General features: G+C 37.4%; 1 protein-coding gene across 1 annotated transcript in view; it reads left to right on the forward strand.

The window, feature by feature from the left end:
• LOC110456949 (thrombospondin type-1 domain-containing protein 4-like) overlaps nt 1-19,225 on the forward strand; it is a 61,508-nt gene that overhangs the window by 23,196 nt on the left and 19,087 nt on the right. Inside the window, exon 2 of the mRNA XM_021508020.1 lies at nt 5,497-5,563. Within this exon, the coding sequence (XP_021363695.1) occupies nt 5,497-5,563 (67 nt within the window). The remainder of the gene's footprint in view (nt 1-5,496; nt 5,564-19,225) is intronic.

Below are 19,225 nucleotides of genomic sequence, written 5' to 3' on the forward strand. Positions count from 1 at the left end.
GGGGGGGGAGGGGGGGGGGTATTTTGGTATTATACAAATATAGCTATTGCGTTAAGTACGGACCATATTGCGGGCAGCCTTCAGCAGACTCGAAGAAATATGTCTGTGAACAAACAATTGTGCTACTTCTCTGATTAATTGCTACAATTGAAAAGGACTGGATATGAGCAGAACGCCAACTCCTGTCTGTTGACTGGGAAACGTATGAACGAAAAATTATAAATGTATCCACCTTCAGCGGCTTTGACGTGAGAGTGAGTCAGATTGTAGTGAGCTAGTCTCTGCACACTAAACGGTGGTGTGGAAGCCCCTGTAAAATCCCTGTGGTGTAGGGCTGGGGATGGGGTTGGTTAAGATGTATAAGAGATCAAGTTGTAAAAGTGATATCGTCTCACCATTCAAGATAGCCACTGCGGCTTTTGATTAACGGGGACATTTTGGTTGTCCTCGACTTGAAGAGTGATACATGTACCTTGCAGTCAGCAAAGAAGGCATTGTATGTTTCAATCTTTCAGTATTAATTTAATAAGTGAACTTACGTTGACCAGACTGTGATTGTTGATTTGAAAAACTCCGTGATTGTCATACACCTTTGATTGTCTTTTACATCTAGCTCTAGCTTTAATCCGCAGCATGTGATATAAACATACAAATCCGTACGTCGTAAATCAGAAATTGGCGTATCAAAGAATCCGGAAATGTCCGAAGTAGGTAACCCCGATTGTCTAATGGTAATGCACCAAGAAGACAATCCCAAGGTTAAGCCACTAACTATAAGGTCTTTCTGAATTCCACTCACAATGTAACGTATTGCGGTGTAAATGTTATTAATAGACTATGCGAGCACGCGCTTACAACTTCGGTGGTCATGCAAGTTGACTGACTCGAAAGACATCGGAGAATCTGGTCAATGGTAGCTGTTTTTGCTATCAATTTTCATTAAACTTAATACTGCACCTTAGTGTTACATCACTAACGTTTAAACTGATGTGGCATTTCGAAGAGGTGGAGCCGGCAGACTATGTTACAGTTTTAAATTAACATAACGCTTCTAGTTGTCAGGTAAAGTTCGAGGCACCGCCCCATAACTTCATAATTAACTTATGCTACCACACACAATATCGAAATCGAATTTTGAATTATCATTACCTGCAATCTAGATTTATATCCGGTGTTCATAGAGACATTTACGCATTTAACTTATATTGATATATATTTACAAGTCGTTCGCTGCCTGGGTGGCTGGGAGTTATGTTTCGTATTCAGCTGCCAAGTAGATATAGACAGCATTACAGTTCCCGAACAACACACACACAAATAAATAAATGAATAATTCGCCATATCTTAACGCGATACAAGGAAACCGGAGTAAGAAATAGGTGGAATAATTTCCGGAATGGCATCATCACTGTTTTGTTAATATGATATTTTATTAAACTGTTTTGTGAGACGTTTATTTTTTTATGAAACCAATAGAAGTATGATCAATCTAAGATCATGTTCGGTTCCAAAAAAAATAACAGTACGTATCGGTGATTCTATTTACAGATTTTGTTACTTTGCTGATGTAATAATACTAATGTCCATTATCCGTGTATTAAGAACCGTTGTTAGCAGTACTAGTTATATATTAGATCATATTTACATGTTTCTGCCATACCTGAAATCTATACTTATTTTGGCGTCTCTAATATCTAAATCACGTCCGTCTCTGACGTCGTAAACAGCGTGTATTTCTGGCATTTTCCTCCTTACACTCACCGAATTTCTGATGTAACAGTACACACTAAAGAAAGTCAATTTTTTTGAAAACACATTCCAATCATTATACATACACATATATGTATATATATATATATATGGGGCAAAGAAGTAATTCCAACAGTGTGGACAAGTTTAGGTTATTTCATTAGATATTTCCAATTCTTGTGAAACCCCAGTTCCGAAAATGTGCTTCGTACCGGAAATGTTACAATATGTAGAGATATTTCAACAGTAAGTCACCATTCTTTACTGTCATTTTTTGAAATTACAAGTTAAACAATTGTTCTTTTTTTCGGTCTGCAACGAAAGTTAACTTATAAACAACAGTTATGAAGAGGTTTCACCAGTAATGCAGACGATAGCTAGACCGTTAATAACGGTATTCCGTCTTTTCGTATCGCTATCCAAGACGCCACCCGTCCACCCTAAGTCTCTTGTTTACAAGCACCTGTGTTTTTGACGGTTACTGTTCATTATAGAGATCAGGTTTTTTTTCTATACGAACTAAAATGAACCTGACCAAACAGTTTTGGGTCCACAAACTTAATTTATCCAATATATAAGCGTAAACTTCGAATAGCAAAGTAAGGAGAGATCTGGAAAATGTGCATGTTCATCATACATAGCGCTTACACCTACACGCAGACGACCTCCTCGTGTATCAATCACAGTGATAGTTAACACTACTAGTGTTACTTAACATACTTGACATCAGAAGTACTGGGCGGGAAACAGCGTTTGATGTAAACTCCCGCGTGTTTTATTCATAAGGAAACGTGTAATGGTTAACATATCAGGCACATGTACGTGTACATTCGTCTTTACAACAAACATCCGTCCGGACAACAAACATTCGTCTTTACAATAAACATTCGTCCCGACAACATTCGTCTTTACAGTAAACATGGGTCCTTACAGCAAACAGTCGTCCTGACAACAAACATTCGTCTTTACAACAAACCTTCGTCTTTACAACAAACCTTCGTCTTTACAACAAACCTTCGTCTTTACAACAAACAGTCGTCCTGACAACAATTATTCGTCGTGACAACAAACATTCATCCTGACAACAAACATTCGTCTTTACAACACACATTCGTCCTAACAATAAACATTCGTCTTTACTATAAACATTCGTCCTGACAACATACATTCGTCCTGACAATAAACATTCGTCTTTACAATAAACATTCGTCTTTACAACATACATTCGTTCTTACAACACACATTCGTCTTTACAACACACACTCGTCTTTACAACAAACATTCGTCCTGACAACAAACATTCGTCTTTACAATAAACATACGTCCTTACAACAAACATTCGTCCTGACAACAAACATTCGTCCTGACAACATACATTCGTCCTGACAACACACATTCGTCTTTACAACACACATTCGTTTTTACAATAAACATTCGTCTTTACAACACACATTCGTCTTTACAACACACATTCGTCTTTACAACGTACATTCGGCTTTACAACACACGTTCGTCTTTACAATAAACATTCGTCTTTACAATAAACATTCCTCTTTACAACATACATTCGTCTTTACAATAAACATTCGACTTCACAACACACATTCGTCTTTACAATAAATATTTTGTCCTTACAACAAACAATTCGTCCTGACAACAAACGTTCGTCCTGGCAACAAACATTCGTCCTGACAACGTACATTCGTCTTTACAACACACATTCGTCTTTACAACACACATTCGTCTTTACAACATACATTCGTCTTTACAACACACGTTCGTCTTTACAATAAACATTAGACTTCACAACACACGTTCGTCTTTACAATAAATATTTGTCCTTACAACACACGTTCGTCCTGACAACAAACATTCGTCCTGACAACGTGCATTCGTCTTTACAACACACATTCGTCTTTACAACACACGTTCGTCTTTACAACATTCATTGATCTTTACAACACACATTCGTCCTGACAACAAACATTCGTCCTTACAACACACATTCGTGCTTACAACACACATTCGTGCTTACATCACATATTCGTGCTTACAACACACATTCGTCCTTACAACACACATTCGTCCTTACAACAAACATTCGTCATTACAACACACATTCGTCCTTACAACACACATTCGGTCCTTTAAACAACAATTTGTCCTCACAACACACATTCGTGCTTACAACAAACTTTCATCCACAAATGCCATCATGTAAGGCCTTGTTTTCACGAGCGATCCATTAGGTATTTGACTTAACAATGCTTTCCAACAGGTGAATTATATTCAGAAACAAAATCTTGTTTAAGATGTTTCTTAATCCGGCACTGGGTATTTTAACCCAGGATAACCATTCATTATCGCACAGTGGTCAGTTCCGGCCGACATGCCCTTCCGGCGTCGTGGACAACATACATGTACGTTAAACCTTTGTACATGGTCTTATAATTAATAGATTCATGCCGGGAGTTTATACCAGATGAAGTCAATATGGAGTTTTGAATGCGTGTTTTTAGCAAAATATAATTTAAAGAAAATGAAGGGTTGGGGTCAGCTGGGGTTCATGAAGCTCCCTAAAGCCCCTTGAACTTACCACTGTGCTAATCTCATAGGTCCTACTGTGTAACAGACGCGCTGTAATTACACGTGCATTGCTTTGCGCGTGAAGTATCTTTCTAAAGATGACTAAGATTAAAATCAGCGTACTGGTATAAATGCGTGTGTATATAATGTTGTCGTAATGTATAAGGATTCTCACAATAAAACTACGAGTATCCTTAAATTGAAATTATTTTTACTCAAATCTTGAATTCCCGGTTGTTGGTAGTTATAGTTTATAGTGGCTGGGTACAGAGATTAAGCTTATCAGTAAGATCACGCTGTTTTTCAAGTACGAAGCGTGTGAATTCTTGCACGTGCGTGAAAGTTTTGTTCCGGTGATAAAATAAAATAACTGATCAAATAATTCAACAACATACGAAACTGTTTTTCCTGTTAAACTTTTGGATGAAATTTAAAGGGGAGTTAATCCTGAAGTAAATATTATTTTCATTATTTTCCCCGATTTCGAATAAATATGACAAAAATAAACAGGTGCAAAAATGACTGTTTCGTAAAAGAAAAATATCACTATCAGAATTATCCAAACGAAACAGGTAAAGATTGAAAGCCCTGTCACCAGTATTGGAATAAATTTATAATTTATATATGCCAGATTTAATACTTTGTAAAATGTAATTTTATGTAATAATTTTAATTGTTTAAATAGAAAACTTTACCCGGAGTCCTTTGAATATAAACCGGTTAGTTTGGCACTTACACTTGGGACTTGATTTACAGGAAGGAAAAGTGTACCGCTATAACTGGTGCGGTACATGTACAGAACAAACATCGGGACAACGGTCCATTTTTTTAGACGGGGGTTCCCAAGTTTTCAAACTAAGAACTTTTAAGATAGGTGTGTGCTGGTGTAGACAAATGGATGCAAAGTGAATGTCTTAAACTTAGAAAGTATAACCAAAAAAAAAAGGATCGTGTGCCTTTAAATATGAAAACCTTTGTCAACGATCTACAACGGGACCAATTATTTTTAAACAGTTTTTCCGCTAGTTCCGTTCTGCAATAAAATTATCTTAGCGGATGTTTTTAAAGTACAAAGATATATCTGTCTCCCTCCCACAAGTAAATAAAACTTGACCCAATTCTCTACCACTTCACTTATCTGTTTGTCCCATTACATTGCAGGTTGGAGATGCTGGGGCTAGCGATTTGCCTGGTGCTGTCTGTGACGTATACATCCGGGGATACAAATGTAAGTATATATTCAAATTGTTTGTCATGAAAATGAATTATTTAAACTACATACACAGTATCAAAGCGTAAAGTGTAAAAAAGAAGAAAATGAACTGACACCACACACTAAGAACCATGAGGTACCGATATATGTGCCTTAACTTCCAGTTAAACTTCTACCTTTATATGTGATCAACTTGTCAGTTTCTTTTTCATTACGTGGTCAACTCGCCACAGTTCAATCTCTGTATATGGTCAACTCGTCACATCTAGATAACTATATACTTGAAAGTGGACAACTAACTTTTAGCAAAGTCTTGTTTTTACGCAAACTGTTTTTACAAGTATACGCTTTGATGTGACCACCATGAAATATCTCTCAATTAACGATTTCGAGCGTGTTGCGCTTCCTAAATCGCTGCAAAGTCCAATTACATATGTACCCAAAGAGTTGTATTCATTGGCGCGCATATTCATATTGCCGAACCTACATTAGTACACTTATAAGCGGAACGAAATCAAACACACACGATGATATAACGATGTTCAATCGTTTATACAATATTGATCACGGTAATTTGTAATTATTTCTTCATCCAGTTGCATCAAATATTTATGCTTTTTGGAAGGTTTGAGATAGGTTGAAATGGACATCACAATTCACGTTTCGTCGTCTGTGGGAGCCAAGCTCATTGTCCAGTCGATATTCCATGTCACCCGTGGGCGATATTATATGGAAAACGTATATAGCAATCAGACAATGAACTACGTTTTCCGCAGTTAGATTCACGTGAGGTTTAAAATGTATGAAATGTACCAGTGCTATAGTTGACAAACTGCGGTTTGGGTAGACGAGGTATATAATGATGAGTAAAATTAAAGAAGAAAAAGAAAGACGTAGAATACTATACTCTTGAGTATGATAATGTTAGCGCTGACATTGTAATGTTCATCATATGGAATCTTCTTTAGTGGTTAGACTAAACCGACTGTTACAGGTAATCTCTATCATACCAACGCTTGTCAACAAAGAGACATCACGGAGCTTCATTTATACTTTACTCGTAAATACATAATGCCATCTGTGATACGATCACAATGATAATGTGAGGGAGAATGTTTCATGGTTGTTTTAATTGTTTAAAAAAAAAAAAAAAAAACGTAAAAATATCACCAGAGAAAAACATTCGGGTTTACTTACGGTAACAGTTTTTGTATCCAGTCAACTCGTCACAGAATATATTTTATGCAGGCAATTCGTCACAGTTTGAATCTGAACCGGTCAACTCGTCACAGACATTACACTCTAAACAAGCAAGCAAAATATTCATGTGGACAACTCCTCACAGATAATCTTTTTTCCTGGACCATTTAGTCATATCGTCAAAGTTTGATCATTGCATCAAAATGGCAGCACCGATGATGGAACCAGTGCGCTAGATATAACAAGTATTTTACTAGTGAGGAAATACATCTAAATTGTTGATTAGCTAAGTGGGGCATTTTTTTGGTTTTTGGTAGATTTTGATCAAATTTGACTGCGATTTCGCATACATTTATATTCATATATATGTCTTTCCTCGTTAACATTAAAGTCGTTGCGTCATTGTTACATGATGTCGTGACGTCACAATCGATTTGTATTATATATGTTACATATCAGATCTCTACGACAAGGTCGTAATGGTCAGATCAAAGCGTAAACAGTCGGTTTCTTATTAGACTGACTGATACAAATAACTGAATGACATCTTACTACAATCAATACAATGCGATGTAAGACTTTTCCAAATCAATCTGATTGAAACCAGGGATTGTCTTCCACTCCGATACTCTCCGATCAATGGAGTAAAATAAAAGATGGCCTGGTTTTAATTAGATTGTTTTCAAAACTGTAACGATGAATAGTTGTCGTAATTAGTTAGATTTTCAAACTAATTCCGAAGACTTCCGATTCAGTTTTGAGCTACAAGAATCAACCAAACGACATCTTTACAACGCCATATTTTAACATCAAAATCAAAATGTGTTCGCCGAAATGATGACCAAGAATTATGATAAAGATGTTAATGTTATACCGACAGAGGTCACGTGATTTTATTTGACATATTAACATAACAACCGGCACTGTCTGATACCGATAACGTCCCTACACAGTTATAGTCCTAGTCTATCTGGAGCGAGAATCTCGCTGATATTTCATTCCAGATACGCAACCGTTGTTATAGAAATATCCGAACCAGATTTGATATTACAGTTTAGCTATCTCAGGGAGATGTCTTACAAACATACATTTGTACAAACAGTAGAGGTCGTAGGCTCACGTGATTAATGACACATTCGGAAAAAAATAGACTCTTTAAAAAAAATAAAGCTTACTTACTTTGGGTTTCAAAGTGTTTGGTATCAGGGGAGAATTCTATCTTCAGTCTTAACTTTTTGGGTTGGGTTTGATAAATTTAATTAATTCTACTCTCATTGTATCATTGTTTGAATGATTGATTCGCTATTCCGTTCATTTGGTGGAAACTATCCGGATTATCGGGGTGTCGTTGTTAATCAGAAATCGCTACTTCTTTGTCAGCTTTCGGGCAACGTCTGGCCACACCAAACGTCATTTTGATAAAAGAAAACAAATTGAAATTTCTCGTTATTGTGAATAAAAATGTTAGATATGGCCATAAGTTTTAAATCTTTCTTTATCTTGATACATGTACGTCTAACATTGTTTCGGACCATTTTTTCAATGGATCATATGCATCTATTCATGTCTTTAATATTGTCACTTCACCAAAATGCAAACACTCATATTTACCGAACATCATGTTCTTCAATATCATCTAAAATTGTTTTGTTTATAGATAATGATTCTTATTAAAAATTCATAAAGTATGCACACACTAGACATGTCGCCTTAATCGCGATAAGACGCCCGTCCATCGAACTCTTACTTCACGTTAGGTACCCATCTGAACATCTTTGTGTGCAGTATATTAGATGTGAGGATTTCTATTATAGCTAGCTAGAGCCAGTGATAATAAACACCCTCGTTTTATTGATAATCATTTTCTAAAAAAAAAGAAGTTTTATATTTACGGCGGGTACATATAGATACCAGGAAATATTCTCGAAATACAAATGCATCAGATGATGGTATCGGGCGGACTAATGTCGTATATGGTATCTCCGTCCTCATAAATGTGCCATTTTACAGCAAGTTCTACTTTGATACAGAAAATGGAGATGATTTTGATAAGATTTAATCCTGAAGTCTTTCAAAAGCCAAAAACAGGACAGTCTTCTAAGCTATCTTTTGAGCATGTGATTATCTTAGAAGCGCGTTACAAGTTTCCGCTGCGCAATTTGATGCAGACGCCGATTGTAGTGCTATGATAGTATGTACAGAGAAGTATGTGGATTGTGAACAATTGTTGTTACTACCTGTAAGAATCACGACAGACTTCAGAGTCTGTGAGAAGAGCACCTGTCTTGTTCCAGCAGTCGTGCCCGGAATACGTGAAATAACCCAACAGACACTCAATTGTCTGTTCCGTTGCCGTTCGTTGCATTCTTCTCGATTTTTTATTGGCTTTGGCGGAGGTTTTCGCTTCGACTTTTGTTGAAAACAAACAAAATTACCTACCCTGCTGTTTCATTTTGTCAACCAGACCCTGTATGAAACCAGATAATAGAAAACCAGGACTGGATCGACACCTCTTCATTAATACGAAGCAGATTTTCATGGAAATATTTCTATCGCTAATAAATAATAGGCATACATTTCGCCTATTTTTAAGAACAGTTATAAACGATATTTCTTCTTCTAATATGCATCGGTTTTTTTTTTTTTATTACATGCTCGAAATCTGCATTCGTTTGAATTTTTTTCAAGATCGCCTGAAATTTGATGGCATCTGATAGCTATTTGCAGTATCAAAGTAAACGCCGCTAGTCCAGAAATTACCTTTCCCACAGCCAGGTATGCTAACGAGACAAAAATGAGTAAGAGGGCGGAGTACCCCTAACCAGGGGTGAATGATTGATGGGGCCAGTGATGTACGGAGGCCGTGATGTCCCGCCACAGGATCGTGTTTCTGTTTATGTTGATATAACAGAAGCAACTAATACAAGGATCGTATGGTCGAAATGACGGCCTGGCAGTGAACCGTACGATATGACGTCTCGTTTCTCAGTACATGTACAATGGTAGGCAAATTATAAACACTGATGCCGCTACAAAGAACACTTACATTTGAAGTAAGTAAAGGCGCCGTGAACGCTACAGAGAACACTTACTTCTGAAATTAATAAAGGCGCTATGACCGCTACAGACAACACTTACTTCTGAAGTAAGTAAAGGCGCTGAGGCCGCTACATAGGACACTTACTTCTGAAGTAAGTAAAAGCGCTGAGGCCACTACATAGGACATTTACTTCTGAAGTAAGTAAAGGCGCCGAGGCCGCTACATAGGACACTTACTTCTGAAGTAAGTAAAAGCGCTGAAGCCACTACATAGTACATTTCTTCTGAAGTAAGTAAAAGCGCTGAGGCCACTACATAGGACACTTACTTCTGAAGTAAGAAAAAGCGCTGAGGCCGCTACATAGGACACTTACTTATGAAGTAAGTAAAAGCGCTGAGGTCGCTACATAGGACACTTACTTCTGAAGTGAGTAAAGGCGCTGAGGCCGCTACAGAGGACACTTACTTCTGAAGTAAGTAAAAGCGCTGAGCCCGCTACATAGGACACTTACTTCTGAAGTGAGTAAAGGCGCTAGGACCGCTACAGACAACGCTTACTTCTGAAGTAAGTAAAGGCGCTGAGGCCGCTACATAGGACACTTACTTCTGAAGTGAGTAAAGGCGCTGAGGCCGCTACAAAGGACATTTCTTCTTAAGTAAGTAAAAGCGCTGAGGCCGCTACATAGGACACTTACTTCTGAAGTAAGTAAATGCGCTGAGGCCGCTACATAGGTCACTTAGTTCTGAAGTAAGTAAAGGCGCCGAGGCCGCTACATAGGACACGTATTTCTTAAGTAAGTAAAAGCGCTGACGCCGCTACATAGGACACTTACCTATGAAGTAAGTAAAAGCGCTGCGGTCGCTACATAGGACACTTACTTCTGAAGTTAGTGATCATGAAGGCGCTGAGGCCGCTACATAGGACACTTACTTCTGAAGTAAGTAAAGGCGCTGAGGCCGCTACATAGGACACTTACCTATGAAGTAAGTAAAAGCGCTGAGGCCGCAACATAGGACACTTACTTCTGAAGTAAGTAAAGGCGCCGAGGCCGCTACATAGGACACTTACTTCTGAAGTAAGTAAAAGCGCTTAGGCCGCTACATAGGACACGTATTTCTAAAGTAAGTAAAAGCGCTGAGGCCGCTACATAGGACACTTCCTTCTGAAGTAAGTAAAAGCGCTGAGGCCGCAACATAGGACACTTACTTCTGAAGTAAGTAAAAGCGCTTAGGCCGCTACATAGGACACGTATTTCTTAAGTAAGTAAAAGCGCTGAGGCCGCTACATAGGACACATACTTCTGAAGTAAGTAAAGGCGCTGAGGCCGCTACATAGGACACTTACTTCTGAAGTAAGTAAAAGCGCTTAGGCCGCTACATAGGACACGTATTTCTTAAGTAAGTAAAGGCGCTGAGGCCGCTACATAGGACACATACTTCTGAAGTAAGTAAAGTTGCTGAGGCCGTTACAGACAACACTTACTTCTGAAGTAAGTAAAGGCGCGGAGGCCGCTACAGACTACACTTACTTCTGTATAAGTAAGTGAGCTAAGACCGCTACAGACAACACTTAATTCAGTAAGTAAAGGCGCTAAGACCGCTATAGAGAACACTTACTTCTGAAGTAATTAAAGGCGCTAAGACCACTACAAAGGACTCTTACTGTTTGGAAAACAAATATGTTGTCTTGGCAAACAAAACCAAAACGTAACTTTTATACCCAAAACACTTACATACGTTTTACTGTGTGATCAGCCAAAACAGGCTTATGAACTCCATTGAAATTGCGTAGTTTACATAAATCAACTTTTTCCAGTTTGGCCTCAAAACAAAGATCTTTTCAATCTAATTTTATAAAAGATCGCTTAATAAATATTGACTTAATGCATGCGTATATTCTGCAGAAGGTTCTGTTAGACGTCAGAAGCATGTGGTGATCTTGGCATTGTTCACAACAAATTCAAATTTCAAACATATCTTCAAATCAACCCCCTCCCCCTTCCCTTTTTAAAGATTGATTCCGTGTTTGTAAGTTTACTTGTCGTAACAGGTGAGGTCTTCCTGTCGATGAATGTCTTTAATCGCACTTCCAAGTTAAATGGCGCATTCAGCCAGAGTTCTACCTGGTTTCCTTGACGTGAAGTGATTTTTTCCTCAAAAGGTCGTCGGTCTATCGTAATTTTCTTCTGTTTCTTATTCCGGTACTCATATTTACGATTGGATGGACTGGAACAATCTAAGTGCCACGTTTAAATCAAAGACACACAAGCATTAACGATCTCTTCGTCCGACAAATACTGACAAACAACTTGGACCTAGAGACTTACCGAAGCTGGTTGTTACGTGGCTACTGTAATATTGTTATACTTAGCCAAGGTCCGGATGTAAACAATATTAACTCAAAGGTAGACATTTGTTTACTTCATCTCTTACTTGGCCCGTATCTCAAACACTGGAATCAATTTATGCACATCCTTATAATTGGTATACGTGCCAAGACCGGCAATAAGGTAACAATGGATTTGGCTGTATTACATGTCGACACATGTAACATGCATTGTGCACCAGTAGGAACAGGTGAATGGGGTATTCATCTATTTGTAAGGTGTTAGAAGTCTGTTAATACAACAAGGGCGTAAAGACCCACACAATAGACCAAAGGAAGGTGGTAGATGTCAGGAAAGCCACGAAAGTATGAAAGTTTGGGAATAGGAAAATGTAGGTCTCAAATATCGCAAATAAATGATACATTTTTTTTATTATTGCTGGGATTTCAAATCAGTTACCTCAAATGATCATGCTGTTGGATACGCAAGTGCCTGAAGTCATATTAAACAAATACTGATTTAGTCTTTATAAAATACAAATTTCAATATTGAATAGCTCGCTTTAAAAAACAACTTTTTTTCAATGCCGTTTTAGACATTTAATAATAAGACAAGTGAAATATAAAACATAAATAAACAGATAAAATCACCAGCGTATAAACTTTGATATTAGACATAGGAAAGGTAGGTGCTTTCAGAGAGGGACTTGTTTGGTCTATAGCAATTTGACTAATAGGGTTCGTGACGTGTTTAAAACCTGTTCGTGCATTATTAAAGAAAACGGCCTGATTATCTGGATTAATGAATATTAATCGAAACATGCAGTTATTTTCAAAATTATAAATTACTTATATCAATAATACTTTCATGTCGTTTAAATTAGAGGAAAATTAATTACTTCACGGTTAATTTGTGACATAATTTTCTTTCCTGTGATGTAAGGAAAAATGTACCAGAGCTCGTTAAAACGAAATATGAAAAATAAAGTACCATGAAATACAGCGTACAGATAAGATATGGACCTTTCGATGAAATTTACTTATTTTTACAAAGTCTTTTAAGCTCTAAATGAATATTGGATGATAAGGGTGGGAACTTAAGTTTTTTCATCACTAACGAAATTACATAAAATTATGTAGGAATGTCTATAAAAATATCTAAAAGCTCTTTATACACATACTTTACATTAGTAAGGATGATACCGGTCTTATTTGTAAACCTCTATACGTACCGTCTATCTGTGATAATCGAGGGGAGTTGGAGAAAACAGAACAATCTCGTACAGAATATATCACTCTTTAGCTGATGATAAACAACATGGGATTCAAGGTTGTGCGTAGTGTCTGCTACAAACGAGATACTCTCAAGATGCTACAAAAACAAGAGATTTTAGCGCTTTAAAGACTTTAGTGTGTATGTTTTACAGATGATGGTTCGGATCCTACAAGGGAAAGAAAAAAGAACAATATCCTGTTCCCCTAGTTTTGATTGTTGTACAAGAATGCGTCATAACAAATGCCTGTTGGCCAAGAGTGTGTTGTTAAAGTCGTGAGGAAAGGGTAGTATTTCCTCCCTGCTTTTTACAATTTTCGTCGATGTGGGCCAATTATTCAAGAATGTTGTTCTTTATTCGCCAGTGTGCATTATACCACATTTTCTCTGCACTGCTGTGTCCGCCTGTTTCTGCTATTGTGTTACAGTACGTACGGAAACCTTTATTTTGCCGAACTCTCAAGATACAAATAACGATTTCAATCGAAATTTGTAATTTCCTCCAAACTGATTTATAGAATTGCTTGTTTGGTTTGATATGGTTTTACGCCCTATTGACAGCTAAGGTCATTTTAGGATGTGCCTCTGTTCGTGTTTTAATGTATGTGTCATGGGGGCAGTGTGTTGACGTGTTTGTCTTCCTGCGATAGCGCGGATCTGAGGCCGAATTTATAGTGCTATCTCACCGAAATGTATATTTCGAGGATGTTTTTCTTTTCTGTACATGTACAAAAGTTTTAACTGCCCAAGCTTCATATTAACGTCAATGATATTCTACAGGCAGAAATGTTGATAATAACACTAAAGCAATATTAGTATGGTTTAGCTTAATTAAGCACAGGGCTAACCAAGTTATCCCCTTAACCTCATCGAAATATACATTTATAGCTTTAGCATCCGACAGTGAAAACCAAGAGAGGTAAATCTGATAAATGAGTACAAAGAAAGATAGTAACCCCCAATGCTCGTAAGTTTTGATGTTTTCTGTATACAACATGAGCAAAGTAAACAACAATCATTTTCTATTGTTTGATCCTGGTGGTGGGTTTCAGAGTCTATGTAGCATATATATATACCATTACGCTATACATAGCTCACCTATTGTACATGTGCCTTTTTGTTTGGTCTTTTAAGTGTGTGTAAACATATTCGGCGATAAAATACAAATCATCGTTCCTTTGTTCTCATTGACTACATGTGTTTATGTGTTCCACATGTTGTCATTACAACGTCGGTACTTGGCACCAGGTGGCGACAGTTGTTGAAATGAAAACGGGGTCGTGCATAATCGTGCATCATGCACCTTTGTAGTGCATTCTATCGCCACGGTATAAAGTCGATCAGAAGAGGGGAATGTATCTGTCAGTCGGACAAGAAGAGATATCGCGCGCACTTTCTTACAGATTTGCCCACGGTTTATACCTGTTCGTGCGAGTGACGTCATTTGTATAATACTATACTTGAAGAAAGAACTAACAATCCTTCAACTTTATTTAGCCGATTAACACTACATTGTTTGTCAATATGCACGTGGCCAGGAGGTCACGAACATGTTTATTACACTATTCTGACGTCACCAATGCGTATATCCTGTTATTAAAGGCAATATATAATAAATGTAGCAAATATTTCTTATTTTTTGCAGAGTTAAATTGGTTTGATATTTTCATACATGTATAAACTTAATGTTCATGACATGTTTGACACATCTTACTAAATTACGGTCATTCTCGTTATCTGCTTAAAAGTTGGCAAACTTGTCTTTATTGAAATAAAAAAATAATCGTCACAAATACAGGAAACGATCTGGTGACGTACGATTTATTTATGAAGTTTGTAACCTTTACTTAAATGCAAAATTGTACAAAAACCTTAAGGATGAAATACGTCAGTCACCACACAGGTAGGCATATTATCCGGGGGGTCACACTTTGATATGGTCAGCGTACGTCCGGGGTGACAGAGGGCTTTCTGAAGTAACGTATCTAGCTAGAGACCTGAAAGGTACAGGTCAGCCTGCCATAGAAGCCATACAGTCACATCTAAGTTCTACATCTAAACACGAGGTGAACTAAAATTAATGATGTCGCTTTATAAGTACCAACCCTCGAGCTGTGCGGTTATCAGCACTCAGTACAATTTTCTTAACTACATGTACATAACATTATTCATCAATAGGATTGAGGAGTATTTTGAATGGGTGTTTAAAAAAATCGTACATGTTCGCTTTTAACCATCTAAGTATTCCATAGCTAGCATGTTAAGGAAAACTCTTAAAATTATTGATAACAAGGCTGATCCAGACCGCATTAAACAACCATTATTGCCGTATCCGGTTGTTAAAACCACGTATTAACCTCTGAGAAAGGCTATACATGTAAATGAGTACAGTATATCAACGCATGCGGGAGCCATTGTTTTTGTGTTTCCTTATTTTTCGGCGTGTATATGCTTACAGGGCGTCGAGCGTCCGAGGAACATAGCGCCAGAGGAGCCTCCCTCCCGCAGCTGGAAATAAATGAATTCTACTCGGCCGTTAAAGCAATCTCTCGTATCCTGGGATTCGAGATGTTTTAATGTGTATAGAGATAACAACATCATTTTATCAAACTAAAATTTTCAAGAAGATTTATTTTGTTCTTTCCCTTTTTATGATTGATACAGACGGTTCATATTAATCATAAAAAAAGAAATTGATAAAACTATATGATTAAAAACACATCTTGAAAATGTTAGTGTATGCTTGAGCATGCAAGCATACATGTATGCTACGCCACTGAATGCAACACATCTACATAGTTTAAAACTGTTTAAACAGATTTACATATGTTTATATTGTCTATATGTATCTACAATTTGACAGTGAACTTAAGACTGAATACTGTAGATCTGGTTTTATGACACCATGCACCTACATATTTATGATCTCTTTTTTGCAGTATCAATCGACGAGGGCCTCTAAACCATTATATTCAGCTTTAGGGGCGGCATTCCATTCTGTAACGTACAGAACAGGTATTAGAGGTGGATATTTATCTAAAACGTTCACACATGGCTCCGGCCTTCCATTATTGGGGGCGTTATATCTGATTAAATGCAAAAAATAAACCTCCCGTTTAATGGGAACCTTTTACATTTACTATTATTTGATTGCGAGCTGTTAAGGATAGTTTAAGACTGGATGGACGAGTAGCGTTTGGGTGTCCTGGACGGCACTTTAAATCCACGCCATTGTTGACCAAACCTAAGTGACCATAAACTGACCACACGCGAGCGCGGTCACTTTACTGTGGGGTATCGTCACTTAGACTAACTGCTGCTTCAGGCAAACATTACACTGATCTTGTTCCCTTCATGTTCCCTGTGAAAAGAAACTTTCATGAAAAACATACATTTCAAGAGAACAAAGGTTAACACGTGTCAGGTAAACACAGGATCAAAGATTTCTTGAAAATCTTTGTATAAACATGTATCTTTTAATGTGCGTTTTAACGGTTTTGAAAGAAATATCGTTTGTAGACGTTTCACTTTTGAATGACTATACCCAGTTTAGAACCAGTTTTCATAAAATAAATCATATCGATATCACTTGACAAAATGCACAAATAACAATTGAAAGTAAAGCAATTATTCACTTAAATATTTGTTCGGATTAATATAAACTTTATTTTACCACATTTATGAAATAAGTTTAAAGCCACAGTTAATTTATAGCCAGACACGACCCTGGCATATGGTTGACCTGGAACTAATTTTGAAAGTCACTTCGCCTCTGACAATGACTCCTGAACAAAAGCGCGTCACAATGGCGTCCGTTAAACTAATTTGTCGTTTCTGTTTCCAATCTTTCGCCAATGGGTTTCTTGTTGACGTTTCGAATTGATCACACAGCGAGATACCTCTTCCGATATTGGTGTTATTTCGTCCAGTTGTAACAGTTATTTGGTGTGTCTTTGTGACGTTTTGTTGATGGACGGCACTTTGACAGAATGGAAAACAACAAACATTGATGGTCATGCCGAGTGGTCAATCCATCTCGTCCAATATCTTCAGTAATCTATCACCGAATACTATTATGTCCAACATCTGACCACAGGGTTAGCCATCGGTGAAGGACAGCTATTTTACGGTCACTTTACTAAATTTCAGTTCTATGAAATAATGTACGAGAAGAAAAGGCCGTGTGAACTGTTGCAGAAAATACAATTTTCCAGTAGATTATGATTCTTATTAAACCGGTTTTAATTCTCCGAATTCATAAAAACGCAAGATGATTGTACTTGTATCATATTACTTCATATAACTCATCTGTTCGGGGTTCATACATCAATGTACGCTGTATCCCCCTCGCCCGCGCAAAGAAAAAACAACTTAATAAGAGTTTAAGTTGCCTGCATGAAACCAATCTTAAGACATTTTTGAAAGCAAAACCTATTTGATAAAAACTATTCTAAACTAGAATTACAGATTTAATAACGATGATGTCGGAACCAAACTTCGAAAAATGATATGTCTCTGTATTAGACGGTTCTCATAATCAGCGAGATTTATAGTCCCTAGCACGCGATTTCATAAACACAGCGCGTGCATGTTTTATTTATTTACTATCTGTGTTGCTTTATATACATTCCACGGACTTTTTGAAAAATCCTTGTTAAAAGCACAAATCTTCATCGAACAGGGTATTAATCAATCTGTAGACAATTCATGTATGGGTTGATGGTGCTTACAACTCTGTAAATTGACTAATGGCCAGAGGTGTTGTGAAGACGAACAATTTCAAACTCCGAAGCCAGATTCCGAGCCTTGACGGAATTAGCCGAGATGATCCCATTTGGCCATAACATTGCTGTAAATAATGGTGGTCGGGTGGCGCAGTGGATAACACATTCGACTTTTACCAAGGTGGATGAGGTTCGAATTGCCAATCGGACGTGAAAAGAGATGGTCACCCGCAAGACTATTTGGGTTTTTTCCGGGTACTCCGGTTACCTCCCACTATAAGACCCCCTGCGCTGTCACATCCTGGCCAACAAAAGATTGATTTATGAAAGTTGTACTACTTTGTTTCATAATTGTTATACAATTAATAAAGTTGATATGTTTTGCTGCAAATACTAATTTATATGTACTTAGACTTTCATTCCAATCCTGATATCAACAATCCATAAAATTCACTTGTTCCGTATTCAAATTAATATCCAACAAAGTTTCCAAAACAAAACTGAAAAAAACCCTTTATAATGATATGTTATTATTGATGATAGTAATAGGTTTGACTTGTAATTCCGACCGTAGGTTGATGTTCTTTGTACGACATTGCTTCAACGTGATGCAGTCGCTCCTAGACAAACCTAGAATTACACATGTTATCGGGAACATGCTTCAATGCATGCAGAGCATCAAGATATTTCAAATATTATAAAGTGAGAATCTATAAAACAATCTCCGAGTACTTAGATTATACCAGTCTGTAACCGTTGTACATTTGTATATACCCCTTCACGTCTGTCTGTTTGTACAGTGGAGAGGCGTGCACCGAACAGCGATGCACACTTGGCAGCAATGGAAATCACATTACGTGATACATATTGGCGTGTTATATACATGTACGCCAAGTGCCACACATATATAAGGTAATGACATTGGCAGACTTTCCAACTGTCTACATTAGCTCAAATATTTCCTCAATCTTCGTTAAAGCATGTCTCATCACAATGCTACAGCTTCCATACGGATAATTATTTCGGCAATAAATCGAACAGTAAAACTTGTCATAACCGACCAGTACAGGGACTTATACAATAAATCTTGTCATAACCGACCATTACAGGGACTT

This window comes from Mizuhopecten yessoensis, unplaced genomic scaffold (genome assembly GCF_002113885.1).
Source record: "Mizuhopecten yessoensis strain PY_sf001 unplaced genomic scaffold, ASM211388v2 scaffold8965, whole genome shotgun sequence".
NCBI classification, from domain to species: Eukaryota; Metazoa; Mollusca; class Bivalvia; order Pectinida; family Pectinidae; genus Mizuhopecten; species Mizuhopecten yessoensis.